At 45.8% G+C, this 21,325-nt stretch overlaps 1 protein-coding gene across 7 annotated transcripts in view; it reads right to left on the bottom strand.

Annotated features, from left to right (window-relative positions):
* PRDM1 (PR/SET domain 1) overlaps positions 1 to 21,325 on the bottom strand; it is a 64,663-nt gene that overhangs the window by 3,478 nt on the left and 39,860 nt on the right. For 6 of the 7 annotated variants that reach the window (XM_074923238.1, XM_074923252.1, XM_074923261.1 and 3 more), the window contains exons 2-6: positions 19,623 to 19,871; positions 12,802 to 12,921; positions 9,346 to 9,598; positions 484 to 1,592; positions 49 to 177 (exon numbers count right to left, since the gene is read on the bottom strand). In XM_074923238.1, the coding sequence (XP_074779339.1) occupies positions 49 to 177; positions 484 to 1,592; positions 9,346 to 9,598; positions 12,802 to 12,921; positions 19,623 to 19,805 (1,794 nt within the window). In that variant the 5' untranslated portion in view covers positions 19,806 to 19,871. Of the gene's footprint in view, positions 1 to 48; positions 178 to 483; positions 1,593 to 9,345; positions 9,599 to 12,801; positions 12,922 to 19,622; positions 19,905 to 21,325 lie in introns of those variants that run through there. The other variant, XM_074923221.1, reaches the window with a different exon arrangement.

The raw sequence follows: 21,325 nt of genomic DNA, 5'->3' as shown, positions 1-21,325 counted from the left end.
CATCCCTTCGGCCTCCAAGGGAAGTTGTCTCTGTGGTGTGTTACATACCTGACACTCGTGGGGTTTTTCTCCCGTGTGTACCAGATAGTGCTTCTGGAGGTGAGCCAGCTGCGTGAAGCCTTTATTGCAAGTCTGGCATTTAAATGGTCTCTCTCCGCTGTGTACTCGGAGGTGCACCTACGGAGAAACAAAGCAATTAACAATTTGCAGTTTCCAGTACTGTAACAAAAGTACTTTCAGATGTTTTCTAAAGTCAGAAGAAGATTCCCATTGCCAAAATACAATGTTATCTGGTTAATTAGGTGGTGTCAGTATTAAACACTGTCTTCACAACCATGCTCTCTCGCTGGAGGGTGCCATATTAAGCCCAGACTGATAAACAGCCTAACAAGCAGGGAGGCCTGTACCTCCTTTTCCTAGATAGCCTACAGGGAGAAACCAGAGCCTTCCAAGAAGTCTCATGCCCTATTCTCCACTGCCTACCTTCAGATTGGAGAGCTGGCCAAAGGTCTTGGAGCAGACATTGCATTCGTACTTGATCTTCCCATTCTGCTTCTTCAGTGGGTATGGGAGGGTTTTGTAACCGGTCACATTCCTCTTACTTTTAATGAGATTCATGGCTTCTTCACCACCGGTGGCAGCCAACACCACTGAGGTAGGTTTAGGTTGCATTATGTGTTCTGAACTGGCTGCTGTACCAGCTGTGGGTGACCCGCTGGTAGGGCTGCATGGCTTGTCCTTCATGCTGGCAGCAGCGCCTGTGATAGAGAAGGCACTGTTAGGTGCTGGTATCAGGAAGTCTCTCGGATGATCGGGCTGCAGCAATCGACGGCCTCCTTCACTGGGCAATGAACTGGGAAGCGTGGCGGGGTTCAACATGTGGTGGGAAAGGCTACCTCCGCTGAGCAGGTTGCCATAAAGAGGATACATCCTTGGGAAGAGATTGAAATTGTTGATGCCATTGATATTGTTCAAAGCGCTCAGGTTATTACAACTCATACTGAATGGAGGTAACAGGAATTTGGGGTAGTGAGGGTTATAGGACGGTAGAAAGGCAGGTGGGATGTGGCCAGGGGGTGCATATCCAGGATAAGACCCCAATCCTTCTGAGCTATACGATCCGTTCAAGTAAGAGTACGGCTCTCTGTGCTCTTGGGAAGGAGGTGCCAGAGGTGAAACCGTGACCCCTGGACTGCTGTGAGGGCTTGAACTTTTTAAACTTTGGTCTGGGCTGCTCCGCCCGGAAGGACTCGGCGTAGTAGATGTCTGGATGGGTGAGTGAGTAATGTAGCTGGGTCTGTCCATTCCGTATGCTAAGGAAGCTTTCAGATAGTCTTCTGGAATGTGAGGTCGGATTGGGTAGACAACTCGAGGGAAGAAACACCTCTCCGGGCTATAGTTCTTATGCAAATCATCCAAGTCTTTTTCTGGAGTAACTGGTGAAATGTTGGTCTGGAAGAAGTCTTTTCCTTTTGGATGACTGGATTCCATTTTCAGGATTTCTTTCACACTGTGCTCCTTCTTTGGGATGCTTTTCTGATAGAGCTCATCTTTATCAGCACTGTGCTGCTTTGGATTAACATGGGTTTGTGCTGAAATACAAAGACAAGGTAATGATTATTTAGATATGCATCCGTCATTATCTCTTTTCAAAACACAGTCTAACTCCTACAAGTTTAATGGGAAGGAAAGCCCACTCTTGGAGACAAGCAACCACTTAACTTGCCAAAAAACTAATTTCTGTGTGAAGAAATGCTTGCTGGTATTAAGTGTTAATAAAAAGCGCTGTTAATTTAAGGGATACCAGCCAGTACATACAGATCTGAATGATGATTCATTTGCAGAGTGCTAGTCTTCACTTTGCAAACTGATTTCACCTTTCTTTCCCCTTAAATTTGACTAGCTTTGCTGTTTAATGTCTATTTAAGCAGTATTTCTAATAAATGCAGTAACAAGCATTTGTTCACAATACAGGTTTAACAGAAGGACTTTGCAGAACGCAAGCTCCCAGAAATGTTCCTCAGTAAAATAACAAGGCATGACAAATCGGCTTTTGCCAAACCACAGCAGTCACTTCACCAGCCAGTTCAATTACTTACAGTACCAAAAAAACCCATGGCTGGCTAGGATGAAAGCCTTCTTCAAAGAGAAGGTATTCTCCATCAGTAAACAGATCATTACTCATTAAATATACTGCTTAGGAACATCTACAACAAAGCAGACTATTTACTGCAGATTTCTGTGGCATTCAGTCTATGCAAAACTCCTCTGCTTGCAGCTGTACTTTATAAAAAAAATGCTGAAGCAAAGCAAAAGAAAGCAAGACTGGTTGGCTCCAGCTTAAGTTGAAATGTACTTTAAAAAAAAAAAAAAAGGAAAAGAAATATGTATTTACAAGAACAACAAGGACATAGAAGCCAACATCCATTCGGCTCAGTTCAGTGCATACACTGTTTATTTGTATTCAATGACTCTACCTTGTTATCTGAACATAATATAATATAAACAGTACACTGAAAGATGTCTTCCATAGAAAAAGATGTCTGCTTTTATCTCATCTCCCAAAGTTGATCGTTATATAATCTTGAAATTGTGAATTCTAAGATAATTGTGTTATAGGGGAAAAAATACAAGAAGGTTTCATATTTGTGGTTAGCTCTGTGCAAGGTTTTCCATTGGGAGGTACAAGTCAGTGCCAGTAGGTATGTGACTCAAAAGTATCGTAGCCCTTTAGCCAAGTTTCTACTTTTGTGACTGAGGTGAGAAACAGTTATTTCTGATTTTTGGAGGACCAGCTGAACCCAGTGAGGAAGATGGGAACAAGCAATGACCACGCCGCTTCCAACGTGGATTCTTTGCTTCACTATTCACTACCCTGATGGAATCTATCATTTGGCAACATTACCCTATAAGGCAAAGAACAGCCATTTATTAAACGTACCCAAGAAAACAGCTGCTTTCAAAGCATGTTTCTACTCACAGCAACCCACTTTCACAGCAACATCCTTTTTCAAACAGCATTAGACTGGTAGCAAGCAAATTTAATCTGAGATACGTGGGCAGTTTGTGTATTTTCAAGTTGCAATGAAATGTAATGGCACACAGTTATGTTCATTTAAAACGCTTATGATAAAACATAGGGTGTGTTGTAGAGCAAGCATGTACACACAGAAGTGCACAGATACTTCTCTTGATGCTAAAAGTTTAAGGCAGAGCTCTTTCAAAAATAAACTAATAGCGTGTCTCATTGTCTGGCATTAAAAATCATCTACTTTCTTCAGTCATTTTGTACTTGTGGACTGATAACTCATTTTCTAAACACCCATCCTGATTTTTGAGTATAACATAAAACTTCCTACTAGGTTCAAGAAGTGGATACTATTATCTACGTCTTCTTATCAGCTGCCTGTCACCACGCCAGCATCTCAGAGCAAATATTCCCGGTGACGCTATCAGCACTGGGAAGTATCGAGACCGGGATGTACTGAAAGCTGGGGGGTGGGGTGAGGTGGGAGAGAGAAGCAGGACTTGTGAAGCCTTGCAGCAGGAAAAATAAATAAATACCACCTTATCAGGCCCATATCAGTTTCTCAGTGGGGTCTGTCAAGCAGGAAGTTCAAATTGACACTTTTCTCTTTTAAAGAAAAAAAATTTGGGGCGGCGGGGGGTGGGGGGGCTGGGAAGAGGAAGAAGTGCTGGCACTGCTGGAAAAGTGATAGAGAAACTGGGGCTGCTTCAGCTGGAGGAACGGCTCCTACTGTCACAAGGTTAAACCTCAGGGTGGGGACATACGTGCCTTATGTGCTGGAACAAGCCCGTGAGTGACAAAAAAGGAAGCTCACAGTGAGAACGTAACTTTATTTGTGCAACAGGCCCATGTCCCCACTTGACAGAGTGAAGACAACTGCTCTTTCCTTCCCTTCAAAGTTTTCCTGGTAAAGTCTTCCCTCCTACTAATTTCCATGTGTAGACATAAGTTACAATATTTAAAGATAATTTTTCAAGTCTGTGACAATGCTCTTCAGTTTGCAAGCTATCTTTTGTCCATAAATGCCCTCTTGGTTTTCTCCCCTATTACCTGAGCACAAGGGACACTTGGGAACACCAGAGAGATAAAAACATAAACAAGTGTGTCAGCACTGTGTAAAATAAGAGAAGGTAATGTCGGGGGCCAAGGAGAGGTTCTTATGTTTTATACTGAACGTGGATTTAAACCAGGACTGAAACTGATTGAGAGGTTTACAACTATTCTTGTTACTCTTAAAGGAGTCATAGTTCAAAGTTAAAGGGAGGTATTTCTTATAAATAGATTTCTTTTTAAACTTGTGATTTTAGAGTTAGGTTCTTACCAATCACAATGTCTCCCTCTCACTCCTGAAATGCATTTCTCCCTCCCACACCCATATACATATATACACTAAATATAGCCACATACTCTTCCAAGATCTGTCTAGTTTCTGTGGTCAGAGACACGCACAGAAAAGAGGTTCATGACAAAACAAGAACAGTGCAGCTGTATTTGTAAGGTACTGACTGGAGGGGAGAGGGGGAAAAAGAAAAAAACCCAGACGTGCCTCTTTAGGAGCCCGATTCACTTCTAACCAAGGTCAACAGATTATTTGCTCAGATCTGAGATTAGTGAGTGTGCACAAGAGGGAAAGAGACACAACTCCCGTTACTTTTAAGCATTAATAAAACTTGAGTGGAGGGGCTGCCTGAAGTCACTCCAATGTGGGTGTTCCAGCTACAGACTGCTGCATAGCTCTAGGCTTTGCTCTCATTTCTTGTGCTCCCAAGCTGTAGCCTGAGAAAGACTTCATAAAAACAATGACCTGTTTTTTTCTAAAAATTTGAAAAACAGTTGTAAGGTAGACAGTAATTTCAACAGTAATTTCAGGAGTGAGATGGTACTGAACACTTTGAGTGGTGGAGCTTAATTATGCCGATTCACATTTTCGATCTAAATTAAGCACCTCTTTTGCTAGTAGGAAGAGAACCTCGAAGTTGTGAAGCAGGCAAAACAAAGAGTGTTTCCACTCAAAATGAGAACGGAGACCAACATTTAGAAGTATATAATTTGATCATCTGTTTTCTAAATGGGTCCAAGGCAGGGTGACATGCCTTTGAAAAGATTTTGCTCAGAGAAGGTCTTTAAGGGAGTCTTCAAATAATCGTCAATATTAAGTCAACTTTAGCCCCCAAATTCTGGTTTTGTGAAGACAACCTTTCATATCATTTCAAAATCATTTTCCTGAGCCCTTTTGAAGATTCCAGGAGGCATTTTTTTTTTTAAGCAAATGCAGATGTTTCCTCTCAACCCAAACAGAGAAGCTTCAAAACCAGAAAGTGAAACTGCCCATAAACAAAAGGGAAAGCGAGCGGCAGGACTTAGCTAATGGCTAGCGTGTCAGGGCCAGCAGGAAGAAGAAAAGAAAAAAAAAAAATCACATTTAAGAAACAAGTATTAAAAAGTTAATCTTCATAAAATCCTAAAGATTTTAAATAATACCTTGTTAAACCTATTAATGGAACAAAAAGATTGCCAAATATTTTGTAACTAGGCAAATTATGTTCCCCCAACTCAAATTTTTTTATTGAAGCTTGATGAAAAAGATGTCACCTGCCCATACTTGACTGAGGAGACAAACACAACATAAGCAGCAGGAAGTTGCATCATATGATTGCAATACATGAACATTATTATCAAATAGTCATGTCCTGAGTCAATGTAATTGTTCGGGGGGGGGGGGTGGGGGGTGGGGTGGTGGTGTATTTTTTTAAAACTGTTACCTCCTACATCCTCCGTCCTCAAATAATCCCCCTACAGTGAAGTAGGAATGAAATACTAAACTAAGTGGGAACCCGAAAGCAGATTTCCTCAGTCTGTTCACTAGTCCAAAAATAAAGTATCACAGACTAAAGGACAATCTGACAGCCCAGTTTAATGAGGTTAAACACATTGAAAAAAACTACCGAAAACTGATTTTTGGCCAGCAGAGTATCAAAATCTTGTGCCATTGCACTTAAAACCATTTACTGGACAATGGAACCATCTGAAGGTGATGTATCTCAAATCTTGATAGAAAACAACATCAGTGGCCTTAAAACAGACAAGAAGGGGATCGTTTGAAACAAGACTGTATTTGCACCTCTGGGATAAGGTGTCTTGCCTCTACCACTGTTGTGCAACTCCTTGCAGGCACTTCAACATCCACTTGAAGTTACATAGCTCCAATCGGAGCTAATCACGGCTGTGAAGGTAGGTGTGTGCTTCAGCGTCTGAAGGACTGGGTCAAAGGCCCCAGATCAAGAAAACACACGGGACAGGGTTAAACCCATAACTAAGCACATGCCTAATTGCCGTCTTGAATCTGGATGCTTTCCTTCTACAGCACTAACGAATAACGCTGGAGAAGTTACCTTTAATTTGAAAGTTTGTTGTTACAGAGGCAAGTAGATGTTATATGTGGATGTGTAAATATATTTATGCTCTAAAGTGGTAGTTTGCTCATTTTTGAGGCCACTAATTACAGGAAATAAAGCCAGAGAAATTCCCTGATACATTTTTCCCTGGAGGCCCATCCCGCCCGGGTGCTTAAAGAGGAACTGAGGTGTTGAACTCCAAGACCGTGATCCCAAAACCCCTGAGGCACCTAAAGCAGCTGCCTATATTTTAAGTTGGCAAGACTGAAAGCTCTCCGTAGGTGTGTGTCCCAGGTGGCCTCTCCTGTGCTGGGCTGGGCAACCAGCCAAGGCACAGCTCTTCCAAAGCCTCCTGCGGGCACTGGCATGATCTGCACACCCAAGACGCGGTGGAGGGAGGGAGCTGGGCGCAACTCACCACGACCACGGGCTGGCAGTGCTGCTGCCCAACGCTCGTGCCGGCACGTGTCCCAGCAGGAGGGAGTCCTGACTTCAGCCTGTGGTGGGACCTGGGCTCTGACTTTCCCTCCCTATTCCTCAGAGGGTGCCAAAACGTGCAGCCAGGAGCTGGGAGAGGTGACGATGCTCGCCTGCTCCTCTGAGGGCAGCTGTGCCACTTTAAACACAGAATTATTAGCAATCTCTTTGGCTGGAGAGGGCTTTCCTGACTTCCTAACAGGTGGAGGAGGGGACCAGTGGTGGGTCCTCCCAAGCAAGACTGTGTTAAGATGTTTTGATGGCGCAAAGCCCCACATCTGCAGCAGGTGCAGGATCCAAGCCATCTGGGGACAAGCCTTCTGCACTTTATTCACAGATGAACGCAGTGTGAGGGCACCTTGGCCAGGCGTGCGATAGGGAGAGGCTGGAGAGGCAACAGGACGCTCACTAATCTTAGCTTTAACTAGAAGTAGCCTGGGACGAAGAAGGAAACTGAACAGTTTCACTTTAAACTCATCTAGTTCCAGTACTAATGCTGCAAAACCCATCCCTGCTTGCACTGTTACTACAGGGCGTTCAGCAAATAAGCATCTTTGGGAGACCTCTGTATTTTTTCTTCTGTACTTTTAAAGAAAGGGCACTGAAACTTTAGAAAACGTCAGTTCTTACAGTACCTGTAGGGTTTCTGGCCCAGCTGCAGACTTTAGGCCTGAATGCGTTTGTCACAAAGATGAGGGGAAAAGATAAAAAATTGAGTACTTTTTCTCTTTTTTTTGAACTGCTATTTTCTTTAGGTGGAGGGGGCTAACATAAAATTTCTAAAATGTTTACATGGAATTATCTTTGAAAAGAAGAAAGGATATTTCGATCTCAATGTCTGGAAAGATTGCTTTTTTTAATGTTAAGGCTGAACTACACAATTGTTGTTCAAGATCCCATTTCTTTAAGTCCAGATATTGAGCCTACTTTTACTAAAATGGATTATTCTGCATGTGTCCAGACCCTCTTTTTGACTTGAGTAAGACTAACCAGGTAATTAGTTGACACTTCACAAATACATTCCTCGCTACTTCTGCAAGGCAACCTAAGATGCCAGAAGATGCAGGAAACCGAGGCTGCTTTTGTGTATCCTCCTAGCTCATGGCCAAATGTGTCTGGCTGGATTTTTGCAAACTCCTCATCCACAGGAACCCTTAATGCTGTTGTCTCATCCCACCTGCAGGTCCCATTGAAAAGCCAACATTACCCTGTATCAGAAAATGAAACTGAACAGCGAGTGGTGAAATGACATATGTGCAAAGGTGACAGAGTCAGTGAGATATTTTTTTGAATAGGGAATATAGCAGCATAGAACATTCCCTCCCTCCCCCCTCTGCCATTAGAAGAAAGCAAATTTTCTTCTATAATTTGTAGGGAAAGACCAAAAACTGGTGAAAGGATGATCTCCACAGAGGATAGATGTACTTTTGATTAATCTCAATTTGTGACATCCTTTTCATGATGTGGGGATACATTTTAGTTCAAGGATCCCCAAAGTAACACTGACATTTTATAACCCATTATTTGTTACCAAACAACAGCAAATAGTCCTTTTTGTAAAAAAACCCTGCCTGCCGGTTTTCCCTCAAATCTCAGTGCAGGTGCTGGCAGAAGGACAAAAGAATGCTCTGCTCTATCTCAGAGCAGCTAGCAGGAGGGGAGGCAGCCTAACAGTTGAACTGAGAAGTCAGCAAGAATCTCTCCCTCTCTCCAAGGGGCTCTGGGTGAGGTGCTAGGCAGTGATTAAGCTATGAGTAAAGCACTGAGGCTGGAAATGGTCAGAAACCACAGAGGAACACAGAGATGAACTCCTGGAAATACCTCTTCCTCCGGTTACCAGTGCTATTATTTTTGAACAGAAAACGAAAGCTGTGCTATACAGCCAAGAAACAGGGACAAAATACACTGAGCTGAAAAAACAAGTAACCAGATGAGAAGACCACAGGAGGTTTGCTCCCATACGATAAGTATGCATTAGGCAGTCAACACATTTTTTGTCAGACACCTAGACAGAGTCATGGCACATGGCCACTTCCTTGTACAGTGAGGGCAGCCCTTTGGGAGCATGACTGGACAGCCTTTAGTATGCGCTATGAAAGCGGGCTCAATGCACTATGGGAACTGGACTTGTAAAGTCCAAGAGTAAACCAACGTCTTTGGTTCTGAAGGCAGAGGATATATTCAGGTTGTCTGTCCAGAATTTCATCCGATAAAACTCAGATTGTAAACCAGTAACTGTTCAAATTTTTTATAATCTGTTTACGTTTGAACAGGCACAGGGAACTCATTCTGTTGTGTTGAGTTTTTTAATTCCCCTTTTCCACTCCGAGCTACCTACTGTGACACAACAGACGATGCAGCTGTGTAATTATACAACTTATTATTAGATCATATAGGCAGAAGAGACATTACTAGCATTCCTCATTTATACTGTAATCCACTTACTGAGGTTCATCATTGTCAGTTCTCTGGAGGAGGGATAGTGCAGCCTCTCTGCAAAGTCTCGGCAATACCACACAAGCAGCTCTTGGTTGGCAGGGATGGGCTTTATGGTGTAGAAGTAGATGTTCATTCCATTCTGACAAGCAGCCAAATTCTGTTCCTGAACAGAGTAGCCGGGGTTTACATAACGCATCCAGTTGCTCTTGTCCTCGTTAAAACCATCAATGAAGTGGTGAAGCTCACCACTTGAATAGATCTGGAAAAGAGAGGAAGCACTTAGGAAAATATATATGCACAATATGCAACACGTGTGCACAGAGTCCAGAGGGGAAAAATGATAAGCTGCCTTTTTTTTTTTTTAAACAAGCAGATATTATTCAAATAAGAATTCAAGCTGCATTCCCCCCTTTCCAACTATGATATCCTCTGCATTAAGAAAAGAGATGCTTATTCAAAGTTAAGTCCACAGTCACCTTTTTCATTTCTGCTTAGCCTGTGTCTCTGCTAGTATGAACAAATCAGATCCAGAATCTGAAATGCAGAGTACTCTCCCTGAGTGAAGTCTACCTTAGAGCCCTTTTCCTGGTGCGATGATCAACAAGTGGGTGATGCTAATGACTGCAGGTCTGAGTGCATGCTTGCATTAATGCTTTGAGTCACCTGTGTATAAGACTGACTGGCTGTGTTACGTCAGAGTCTTTCTCGCCTTTTTCTATGGCCTCTGTACTTGCAGTTTCCTACCACCTCCACCCAAAGGTTTAAGCTATGCAAACATCCTCCACCCCCCCAGAGTCCTAGAGCAACACTTGCTCACAGTTAGACTGTAACCCTTTTGTAGAAAGGCTGGGCGAGGCAAAGATGAACTTCACCTGCCATAACTTAACGAAGACCTGGAGAGAGGCCAGCTGATGAGAAGTCACTTTTTCTATCCAGGGACACGTTCTGGCTCGTCCACAGAAGGGAAAGAAAACATGATTCTAAAAGCTGCTCAGCAGCTTGGGGGTAAAGAAGTCCCAATCTCTGATAGAAGCTATTGTCTCTTAAAGTGGTAAGATTAAGAGAATTATTTAAAAAAAAACCCCAACCAAAACCAACAAAAAAAATCCAAAACACCAAGAAAAATCCAGGAGACACGTTTGTTAAAAACACATCCCTTACTTTCGGGGGGGAACTAGCTCCGTGCTGGATGAAAAAGGGTTCCTGGGTTTCATGAAACAGATGACCAGGCAAAAGCCAGATCTTGAAGTGGGAGCAGCTTGCACCAGCGGCGCACCTCGCTGAGCAGGAAATGCCTTTCCGAAGGGGAGACAGAGCTTATCTCAGGGAGAAAGCACTCCACAGCACGTTCCTGCCTTTGTGTTCACACCACTGTCTTTCGCACCTACCTGGCCGGGCAGTGCACCCCGCGAGCACCCGCCGGCCAGCCGGACCCTCTCGTCTTGTCCCTTCGAGAGCCGCTGGCAGAGAGGGGTGAGGCAGTCTGGCCCTTTAACGCGGGCCGTAAACACCAGAATCACTTTCTTTAAGAGTAACTTCCTGTAAACTGAGAAGGGGGAAATACATGTGGCCTCATCAAAGCAGCCTGCGAGAGATTTTGCGGTGTGTTTGTTATGAGAAAATGGAAGGGAGCCTGGCGAGTTGTGCTGCATCAAGAGGAGCCTTCGGGTTTCTCTGCTCACTCCGGCTCGCAAACTTCCAGGAACGCAGGGTGCCGGCACTCGATGCCTGCCACCGCTTCCCAAACCGGCCCTCCACCTCTCCCATGGCAGGGCCACTGATGCTGCCGGTCACCGTGCTCCGGCTCCGGGGCAAAGGCACCCCCCACCGGGCTCCCACCTATTCTGGGGAAGGCGAGACCAGATGTGCTGAGTCATGGCGCGGTTCCCAGAAATGACGCTGGCCCCGGGTGGCCCCGCTCCCCTTGCGCGGGCAAGGCGCAGGCAGCATCCCCCCGCGCACACAGCAGATGTTCCCACTCCTGCCAGCAAGCCCAGGATGCCTTTAATAACATGTGGGAAGTTATCTCCCACAATTTCCTTTGCATATGCAAGCCTGTGTCAGACCCCTAGGAAGGAATTCATTTTCAGTGCAGCAGCCTGTCTTGAACGAATCAAGAGATTATAACAGGGAATTTAACGATGCTTAGATGGCTGCTAGGATATTATTTCTGAGGATCCCTCCACATTAAGGCTTAAAATCACATCAGGGGAATGATGTCATCTTTCTTGCTGCAATATATGGACGAAGTCCTGCAGGACAGTTAGCAGCCCCTCCTCCCAATGTCTGCCATCTTACTAACAACTGGCAGGACTAGGGCTAATGTGCCAGTCCCTTCCTATGCTGGACACAGAAAATTCAGCTGAAGGAAACATTTTGTAGCCTTGTCAATGTGAAAACACTTGCCTGCTTTGTAAAAATGCTCATGAAGATAACTGCCTGTGCAATGCTGTGTTATATTGCACAAAGATGATCTGAGAAAACCAAAATGATGCAATTAGGTAGGAAGAAAGGGGTGTGGGGAACGCTGGTGCTTGCCCTGGGTTTCACCTGGATATGAGGTCGGGATATTGCTAAGGCAGGCAGGCACCTGGGCACAGAGGTTTGGATACACTCCCAAATCCACCGATTTAGACACAACCTAAATGGCTAGAAGGCAGCAAAACAAATCCATGGAAGGAGATGGGGCTGAAGGAATGTTCTCTAACAATTAATAATAGGTCTGTAAAGGAAACTGAGGATTATGTCAACTGATAAACTGGAAGCATATTCCCCAGCACAGACTCCCCAAGCCAAAACAAACTGGCTGGTGCTCCCTTCCAGCTTATACTACGGAGCAGAAATGAGGCATCACATCTAGTATTGACTGGCATTAATGGATTTTTCCCTTCACTAAGATCTGTGGGCTGCTGTTTTAACACTTTCTGAAGCAGACTTGAAAAGCTTATGACTTGAATGATACACTCTGAAGACCACCACCACTGTGTTATAGCAATTCTATTCAAAACCCAGGAAAAAATGTCACAAAATTTATTGCAATCCTAGAGTAAAAGATGATGCAGCACTTTCACAACTTCTTCATAGCTGGGAAAATCAAGGATACGTGATATTTGCATAAACAAGAATGACTTTCCGCTGTGAAGAAATGCAAAATAACCCGCCCCTACAGCAAGCAGCAGAACTACTTCTTTACGCCATCAAGCACCGATCCGTTTCGGAAGACAGAGTCGGGAAGGGCTGTGCATCTCCCCCGCTCTCTCCACCCACACGGTCCCTACACTCAAGACAGTCAGGCTTTTACTTGGCTTAGTTCACCCCACTGCTCTGTTTGAGCCTGGCAGTGCAGAGAAGTTGCCCCCCGCATTCACACAGGTCTGAAGCAGGAAGTGACCCAGCTTCTCAGCTGTACTCATTTAGTGATCTCCTTACTGCAACAACATGGTGCTGTTTTTTCCTGCTTACCCGCCAAAAGTATTTTCTGTTTGCATTCTTGGGAACCGTATCGCTGGTATAGATCTCTCCTACCAGGGGTCCAAAGCGCGTTCCTTTTGGGATGTACTCTTTGCTTATAACTCCAGTGACCTACAAGAAGAGCAGCACAGGATCAGTCCATTGCCAGGAGAGATCAAAAAGTCTTCCTTTCTCTCCCCTGTACCCCAAAACTTAACAAGGTAAAGCAACCGATGCAAGAGGTTTTTAGTGACAGGTGAGCAAAACAGAAATAAATTGGCAACCGTGCTGGATACGATACAACCAGCTCTGTTAGGTACTAGCATCTTACCGAGCATATGGAAGCCAAAGATGAACACCTTCTGAAAAATGCATTTTGTGGAAATACATTTACAAGAAGAAACAGTAAGCAAAATGTACAGACTGTCAAATATCTTCAGAAGTTACTTCTCCCACCAAAGGCAACCCCCAGAAGTCTAGTTCCAGCAAAGAAGAATATTCAATAGCTATCAATCACTTCACTGCTACAGAGCTTACTTTTCTAATAAGTTAGGAACTGGAATGACTGCTCCTCCAGATCAAAATGAAACCTTCCCCTCACCTCCCCCCTCCCCTGCTTCTCCGCTCTATACCCATCCTGACAGCTAAAAGAAGAACAAAAAAAAAAGACAACCTACAATTCTCTCACCAGCATACAGTGGCATACAAAACAGAATACGAAATGGCTTTGGGACATGTACTCGCAGATCACCCTCTTATAAAAAGGAGTCAGCAGTTCCGGTAACATATGTGAAGTGGGTTTGGTCAGAAAGGCGTAAAGATTTTGATGAAAATGCTCCACTATGCTAGGTCTAAGAAATGTATTCTAGTTGTTCAGCTTCCTTCTTGACAGTAATTATACCAAAAAAAGTCACTGACCACAAATCAGGAAGCAATTCATCATTATTCAGAAGAACGTGCCTTGGAGTAACCCTTTGCAAAACACTGCTGAGTTACTGGTTTTGTCTCTCTCTGTTCCTCACCAATCTGCTTAAATTTAATGTATCCAAACAATGTTAGAAAACCAACAATTTTGTAAACCAAAAACCCCAAGCCCTTGCAAGGTTGATCCTGCTGCTCAGTCAGTGGAAAAAAAAGGAAGATAGAAAGCCCATTAATTTGATATTATAATCAGACTTTCATGGCAAAATGTATTAATAGTATCCCCTTCACACATCTTGCCACTTGTCTTTTTGTTCATCAGGACTTCAGAACAAGGCAGGAACAGCAGAAGTGGTTCACAAACAGTGAGAGTTGGGATTATTGTTGTCTGTACTCCCCAAAGAAATGTTCTTACCAAAGCAGATTAGCACTCATTAGACCCTACAGATAGCTCACTGAAGTGAGCATTTCTTTAACAGCCCTTCGAAGCAAAGGAGGCAAAACCCTTGGACTGTAGACAGCACTTAACAAATTAGTTAAGCCTTGTGATTTTCTCATGCTACATTTTCTTTTGTTGTATCATCCTTGGTGTGAGAGAGGGAGAGAGACAGACAAATAATTACTTGTGTATTGGTCAAGATTAAAACTCCCAGTAAACAGACTAACACCTAGCATAATTTGACATTAAATGTCAAAATAAAGGTGACAAATAACAACCACGGAATCAAGGAGGTAATCCACCCGGAAACAGATTTCTGGGTGTACGTGGTAGCTGTTTGCGCTTGTTTGCATTTCAACATGTGTTTCGGCACACTACAAAAAAAATTAAATGTCAACAGCAGAGGTAGTTAAATGCTCCATTGATCTGTGCATCTGGACTGAAAAGAGAGAAAAGGGACTTCCAGAAATTTTCCTACACCTACCACAAGCTGAAACAAGCTCAGTGGCTCGGTTTTATTTTTGTCTTGTACATTTCTCATAGAGAGCTGAAAAAGGCAGATGTTCTTCTCATCTTCCCCATATATCTTCATTTACATCCATCTGCCCTCTCAAGAAAAGTTCACAACCAAGCTACAGCACACCCTACTAGTTTTACTGCATGGTAACTGGAGTTTTTTCATGGTTTTAAAATATCTTGGTCTTAATTAAAAAGACTTTAATGAAATTCTCAGAATCTCTAGAAATCACTCCTCAAACTAGTCAACTTGAAACACTCACTGAACTGGTGTCTCTGACACAGCAGATACTTTTTGATATCCACCTTACACGCAGTGTTTGCTTCTCCCCCAGCACAGCTGAACACAAAGACAATTTCTCACCCTGTACCATCAGATGGTTATTTTTGTGGAGGATGTTCTGTACACCCGTGTGTACCAACACTGAAGTTTTGCTAAACCGGACTAAAGCTGTCCGGATGACTATTAATGGAGGGTGGCTTTCTGGTCAGCAACTCTCGGCCTCCGTTGTGCCCCCACAAGCTCAGCTGCTGTGGTCAAGGAGGGGTACCCTCCAGGAGAGGGGTGCTGGCAGTGCCAAGGCAGACTGGCTCCAAGCTGCCGGCAGCCCCCCCCGGCCACAGCCAAAAGGGGCTCCTGCCCTGCCGCTGCTTAAGGGGGACGGCTTAACAAGAGGCCCCGAAGTACAGAGCTGCCGAGGGCTTGTAGGCAAAACAGCGAAGGAACTCCCCGTCCAGAGCGGAGGGGAAGCCGTCTCCGGGCTGCCGAAACGCGGTGGCAGAGGCATTTCAGAGATGTGTCCACCAGGTGTCCTTCAGCACACTGCTGCCTCGCGGCGACGGGACCTTCCCAAACAGCCTCCTGGCAGGGAACCACAGGGGAGCATGACCCGAGCTGGCTCCCCGCAAATAAAAACCTACTGCCCTTGTGCAGCCTTCTGGGTCTGAACCGTGCCGTAAGGGAGCAACGCGCTCCTTGCAGAGCCATTTTTTCTCTTCAGACACTTCCCCCCTCTCCCTTCAAAGTTCCGAGTTTCCACGCTTGCAAGCCGGCCGCTAGCACGTTCTTCCTTTCAGCGAACCAGCATCTCCCGCACGGAGAGGCACTCAAACGTTAGCCTGAAGCCGCAAGGCCGGTTCCCGGCGCGGCGGGCAGCCATGGCTCCTGCCGAGGCCGGGCCGGGCTCACCCGCTCGCCCTCCCCTGGGCCGGAGCGGGTCGGGACGCGCCGAGCGGAGCGGGGCCCGGCTGCAGCCTGGAGGCGCGGCGCTGCCGAGAGCCCGGCCGGGCTGGCGGGGGGAGCCCGGCGGGAGCAGCCCGGGGCCGGGAGCAGCCCGGGACGGCGGCGGCGGGCCTGGAACTGACCAGGGTCCTAATGCGGCGGAGGGGGCCGGGCGGCGGGCGGGGGCAGGGCTGGAGGCCGGCAGGCCCGGTCAGCAGCCGGGGGGTGGCGGAGCACATCCCGCCCCGGCCGCGGCCCCCCGACGAGACACCGATGGCCTCCGGCTCCAAACCTGGTACCAAAAGGCGCTTTGGAAGACCAACACTCCTACACCTTTGTCTGGGGCGCTGGAAGTATATGACCATCCCTCTTAATTCTGCAAGGGGAGGATGTTTTGCAGTGGGACCGCGGAACTGCTTGAGAAAAAAAACCCCAAAACGCCGAACAAAACTCTTACTGGCTTCAGTGAAATAACAGCGTTCTCCAAATGCAAATAGGGAAGGCTGTCATGTGTCCGGGAATAACACTGGCTTGTTTATTTATTTTTTAAACTACCAGTTTCACAGTTACATATGCCCGCACAAATTTTACCCCTTCGCTCAGTGATCAGTTATCTAAAAGAGGTGCCATGGAATAAAACGCTCTCAGACCACTTCCTCAGTGATCACAAGAAACAGAATAAAAGCAACGGGGAAGAGCAAGTGTCTGAGGTCAGCGAGGTGTACTTTCTAACAGCTCAAAATCACTGCTTTCATCCAAATCACTGATTCAGGGTCTGTCTCTAAGAAACAGCCTTAGCAGAGAAATGCAACAAGGAATGGACTTGCTGAGGTAAGTTTCTCTCTGTCAAGCTCATGGACCTGTAATACTCAAGACAGCAGAATAACTGGCACTTTATATCGAGAAGGGCTGTTTGGGCTTTAAGAACTAAGACCAAAGGGAAAAATCATTGAAAAAAACGTTTTTTAACATCTGCATGAAAAAGATCATTCACATATGGCCTTCTAGAGCGTGATTTTGGCACCGCATTTCATCATTTTTTGTCAATTGCTAAAACTGGGGGAAAGGGTAAATAATTCACGCACAGAAATAAATAATGACTTCATGTAAATCTAGCGGCCTAAAATGTTACGAGCAGTAGTAATTCATTTTTTAAAATGCTGACACATACTGTGAACTCATAATGAAAAATGTGTCCTTCAGAAAAATCCCCGATCAAGATCCAAGAATAAACAAGAGTATGACGTGTCATAAGACTCCCTTGCAAATTCAATAAACCTTTAAAGAGGAGACACTTGCTTCACAAAGCAGGCACGGAAAAGAAACACAAAAAGCAACCCTCCCCAAACAACAGCAGTTGTACTTCCTCCCTCCTAAGCAGGCACGCAGTACTTTTCCTACTCCAAGTGGAGATATAATAGTAATCATGACAGCACTAGGATTTCATGATCTAATCATGACAGTATTAGCATTTCACAAGCGATGTATTATATATGTTTTTGTCAATAAACTGACTCAGCATTTAAAACTCTCAGCCTGATGAACCGACAGCTCTCCCCCAAGTTAACAATGAAGACAGCTCACTTCTGAAACCCACTGGCAAGCATGCATGTATGCATCCCCCAAAGTCTTACCTCATCCTTTCACAAGGGAAAAAATCCCACCCTATTAAGCTGTCAGGACTCCAGTGGTTTTCCATGAGGTCAAAACCAGAATCAAGTTCCCTTGCTGACCCCACAAACAGTGATGTGCGAGAGCAACATGCATCCAGTCCTGATCCCACTGAACAAAATCAAACTTTGAAGGCAGAGAGAAAAATATAATGTTTCACATCAGAAGTTGCTAGAATGCAAGCGGAATTATGCCATTTACAACTCTTTTGCCCTGCAGACAAGCAGCAAACAAGTGACCTGTCCGTATATTCACAGGACCGTAGCTTTCACAGAAGGTGAGGGAAAAAAAGCATCAGATTGGCCCTTTCTGTCAGAGCTACTTTAGAAATAGTCAGAGTTCAAAAGTTCCTATTGCTCCTTACAGTAGGTGCTATTCAGCACAAATAAAAGACTGGGGGGAACTCTGGAGAACAAAAGGAGGATGTCCTATATTCAGACTCCCACTAGCAGGGAGCTGCATGGGTCACATTTTACATGGAAGAACAAGGGATCTTTCAACGACTTCTCTCTCTCCCCACCTCGTATACAGAGATGGCAGCAATCCTCCTACCCCGATTCACTGATCTGAGCTATAGCGTATGGAAATTACACCTTGGTGTTTCCAAACACAGCACTGGGAATTCTGAAAGATCCTCGGATGTCTCCTGCCGCGGCAGCAGGACTAAACGGAGGCAGAGAGAGCAAGCAGCCTAGGCAGCCAATCAGTCACCAGCCGGCTGCCGAGGATCTGCCCGAGCTGTCGTGCTGCTGGCTCATCCTTCAACCAAGAGATCATCCTATATCACACGGCGGAGTGGCAGCTTCATCTCCTTCCCCCCTCCCGCCGCTCCACCAAAGCGCGACCTATCTAACGATGCAATAATGCAAAACAAGGTTTTGCACCTTTTTTCTGGAGCACGTCCTTTTTCCGCCAAAGTTCTGCAGGGCAGGGCAGGGCAGATGGGAAAAGTGATTTTAAGGAGAATTTAGCTTTAACTTCTTACCAAACTTACTAGCCACTGCCAAGCTAAATTCCACAGTGCCAATACCCTCTAGCTGGGGGTCCGGACCTATTTCTGCATGCAGGACTAAACAAGTACCTAGTTTGGAAGGAAATATTTGATAGGCACGGATGAGTGTACCTCTTCTTTTCAGCTCTGTGGTCAGTGTGTTTAGCCAAAGTAGAAGCACAGGTAATAGCTGCTATACCGCAAGTCTCAGCACAAGGAGAAATGAAGGGTTGTCCCTTGGGTTATTAGCCTGCCGAACATCACACCTAGCTATAATAGCTACTCTATATGAAGGAGTAAACACAAAACCAAATTGCTCATCCGGGCTCATTTCTTTCCAGCCCTTCTGAAACAACAACAAAGAATGTACCCACTCCAGGGACAAGGATAGGACAGACTCGCACGGCTAGCTACCAGTGAAGATACTGTCCCAGATAAACAGAAGTTAATTTAAGCTACGGCCACCCTTCTGTCAAGCTTGCTGCAGTTCTACCATCACTTGCTTAACCAACATGCTGGAGTTTTTAAGAATTTAGGAAGTCAGGAATACAGCAAGCTCACGAAAAGAATAAAGCAATTTCATAACCAAAGGGAAAACAAAAAGAAGTAATTAAACACATTTCCAGGAATTTGTTTTTTTTCCCCTCTTCTACTTTTTTTTTTTTAAAGTTATTTATTGGACAACCGAGGCACTTTAATCTCTGAGCCAGAGGCAATGAATGGTCCTGGCAAACAGCAGCCTAGAAATTGGCACAGAGAACTACCCCACAGTTTAAATATGCTTATTCAGATGCTGTTCAAATTGTGTGAAAATTTAACTGTTTGCGAATTGGTACAGAACCAGTTTCAGTGAAAATATTATACGACAGACGACCATCTCACAGTTTCTTAAAAGAGTTATTAGGGTCCCATCTTAAAAGTCAGCGGGCAGCATTTATTGGTGGTGATGGTGGTAGGGGGTGTGGGGGGGTGTGTGCGTGTTAAAGAATGGAAGCCAGGATGAGCACACACTTTCCAAAGCGCTGTGATTTGGCTTGTCTGACTCCAACCTTCCCCAGAGCATTGCCGCTTACCTCTTTGCAGTTAGATGCGTATTTGAAAGTCAAGTTCCTTGGCAAGGAAGCCTCTGCCTGAGTTAGGGTGCCTCCGTCGGCACTTGGATCCAAAGGGTGATCGTTTACAATGTATGTGCACTTCTCTTCAAAATCGGCTTCCGTCCACAGAGTCATGTCAGCATCCTCCATGTCCATTTTCATTGTCCACTCTCTCCCTTTCACCAGATTCTTGAAACTCACAGCGTCCGAGCTACACCGTGTAGCAGCCTGGAAAATAAGAAAACAGCCTTTAATCCTCATTGTCCTTCAGTGTTGTGGTTTCCGTTGAGACAGCGTGACTAATACAGTAGTCTGTGACACTTTAAAAGCATATGCAGGATAGTTGGTACAGTTGAGTAATAGCCAAAAAGCAGTGTAAACGAAGCTGCTCTGACTGAAGCAGAGCCTTAAAACGCCAGCCTCAGTAATAATGAGGAGAGAACAAAAACAAAGAGGGAAAAATCCCTCGGCTGACAACCGCTTTACCTTTTTCAGACCCTTTCCTTAATGCCTCCGAGAGAAAAAATATATTCCATGCCAAAGAAAACGTGGGGTCATGGCCGTGAGACCACTTAGTCGCCTGTGGAAAAGCTGCCTCAGAAAAGTGTCACAAACAAGGAGAGGAAGAGGAAAGGAGCTGCTGTCTGCGTCTGAATGAAGCTAAAAATGGAAAGCGCATGTTGGAAGAGCGGAACCCAGCCTTGCCTCTTCCAAATGGGGAAGCCTGAACTTTCCCACCGGCTTTCAACACACAAACAACTTTCAAAACAACCTGGCCCCCCGCCTCCTCCTGACGTCCCCTTATCCTTTGGCATGGAAGGCTGAGAGAACCGACATCCTGCCAGCATCACTGCAGCAGCCCTGCACAAAGCACCGCAACACGTTATCGGGGGCCAAAAAACAAAAGGAGCGGGGGGAAATAAAGAATTTTTAAAGACAGTTTTTCTATCCCTTTTGATGGTACCTCCGAGAATCGCTATCTCAAAGCACTGGGCAGGAGCCTCGCAGGACAATTCCACCAAGTCCTTCGCCCCTCTGTCTATTCAGGACAGAAGCGCAGTTATCAAACCTATGCCCAAACAGGTACTAGGTCGGGCTCTTCCCCTGAGGTTCGCTAGAGACCGAAATCTCTGCCTACGCCGGTAGCTGGGAATGACGTTCAATCCCAGCGTAAAATCCCGTCGTTTTTTCCTTTTCGGATACGCCGCGACTGCGAAATTCACACCCTTCCTCCGGGAACACCGAGACGCGACGACTGAAACAGCATGATCTTCCCAGGGAGAGGGGAAAGGCTGCCGGCCTCGGGGTTAACAGGGACCCCCGCCGGGGAGGCACGGCCGGGCCGGGCCGGCGGCAACTGCCGGGAGACGGCGAGGCGGGGGGTGGCGGCGCGCAGCTCCCCCGCGGCCGCCTCGGGGCCAGCCCCCGCGCCCCGTCCCGGCTCTGCCGTCGAGGGAGTTGCCGGCCCTCGGCATGAGGAGAGGGGGAGAGGAGGCCAACTCGGGGCGGAGGGGGTGTGGGGGGGGGTGACGGCTGCGCGTCGGAGCGAAAGGGTTAAGGCTGCTCCGAGGAGAAGCTCCCGACCCGGCAGAGGCGGCGAGGAAACTTGTGCTCCGTCCTCCGGCGCGACCGGGGAGGGCGAGAAGAAAGAGCCGGGGTGGCGGAGGAGGGGGGAGATGAAG

This window comes from Athene noctua, chromosome 1 (assembly GCF_965140245.1).
Source record: "Athene noctua chromosome 1, bAthNoc1.hap1.1, whole genome shotgun sequence".
Lineage (NCBI taxonomy): Eukaryota > Metazoa > Chordata > Aves > Strigiformes > Strigidae > Athene > Athene noctua.
Note: the sequence above shows the minus strand (reverse complement) of the source record. Positions and strands in the feature narration are given on the sequence as shown.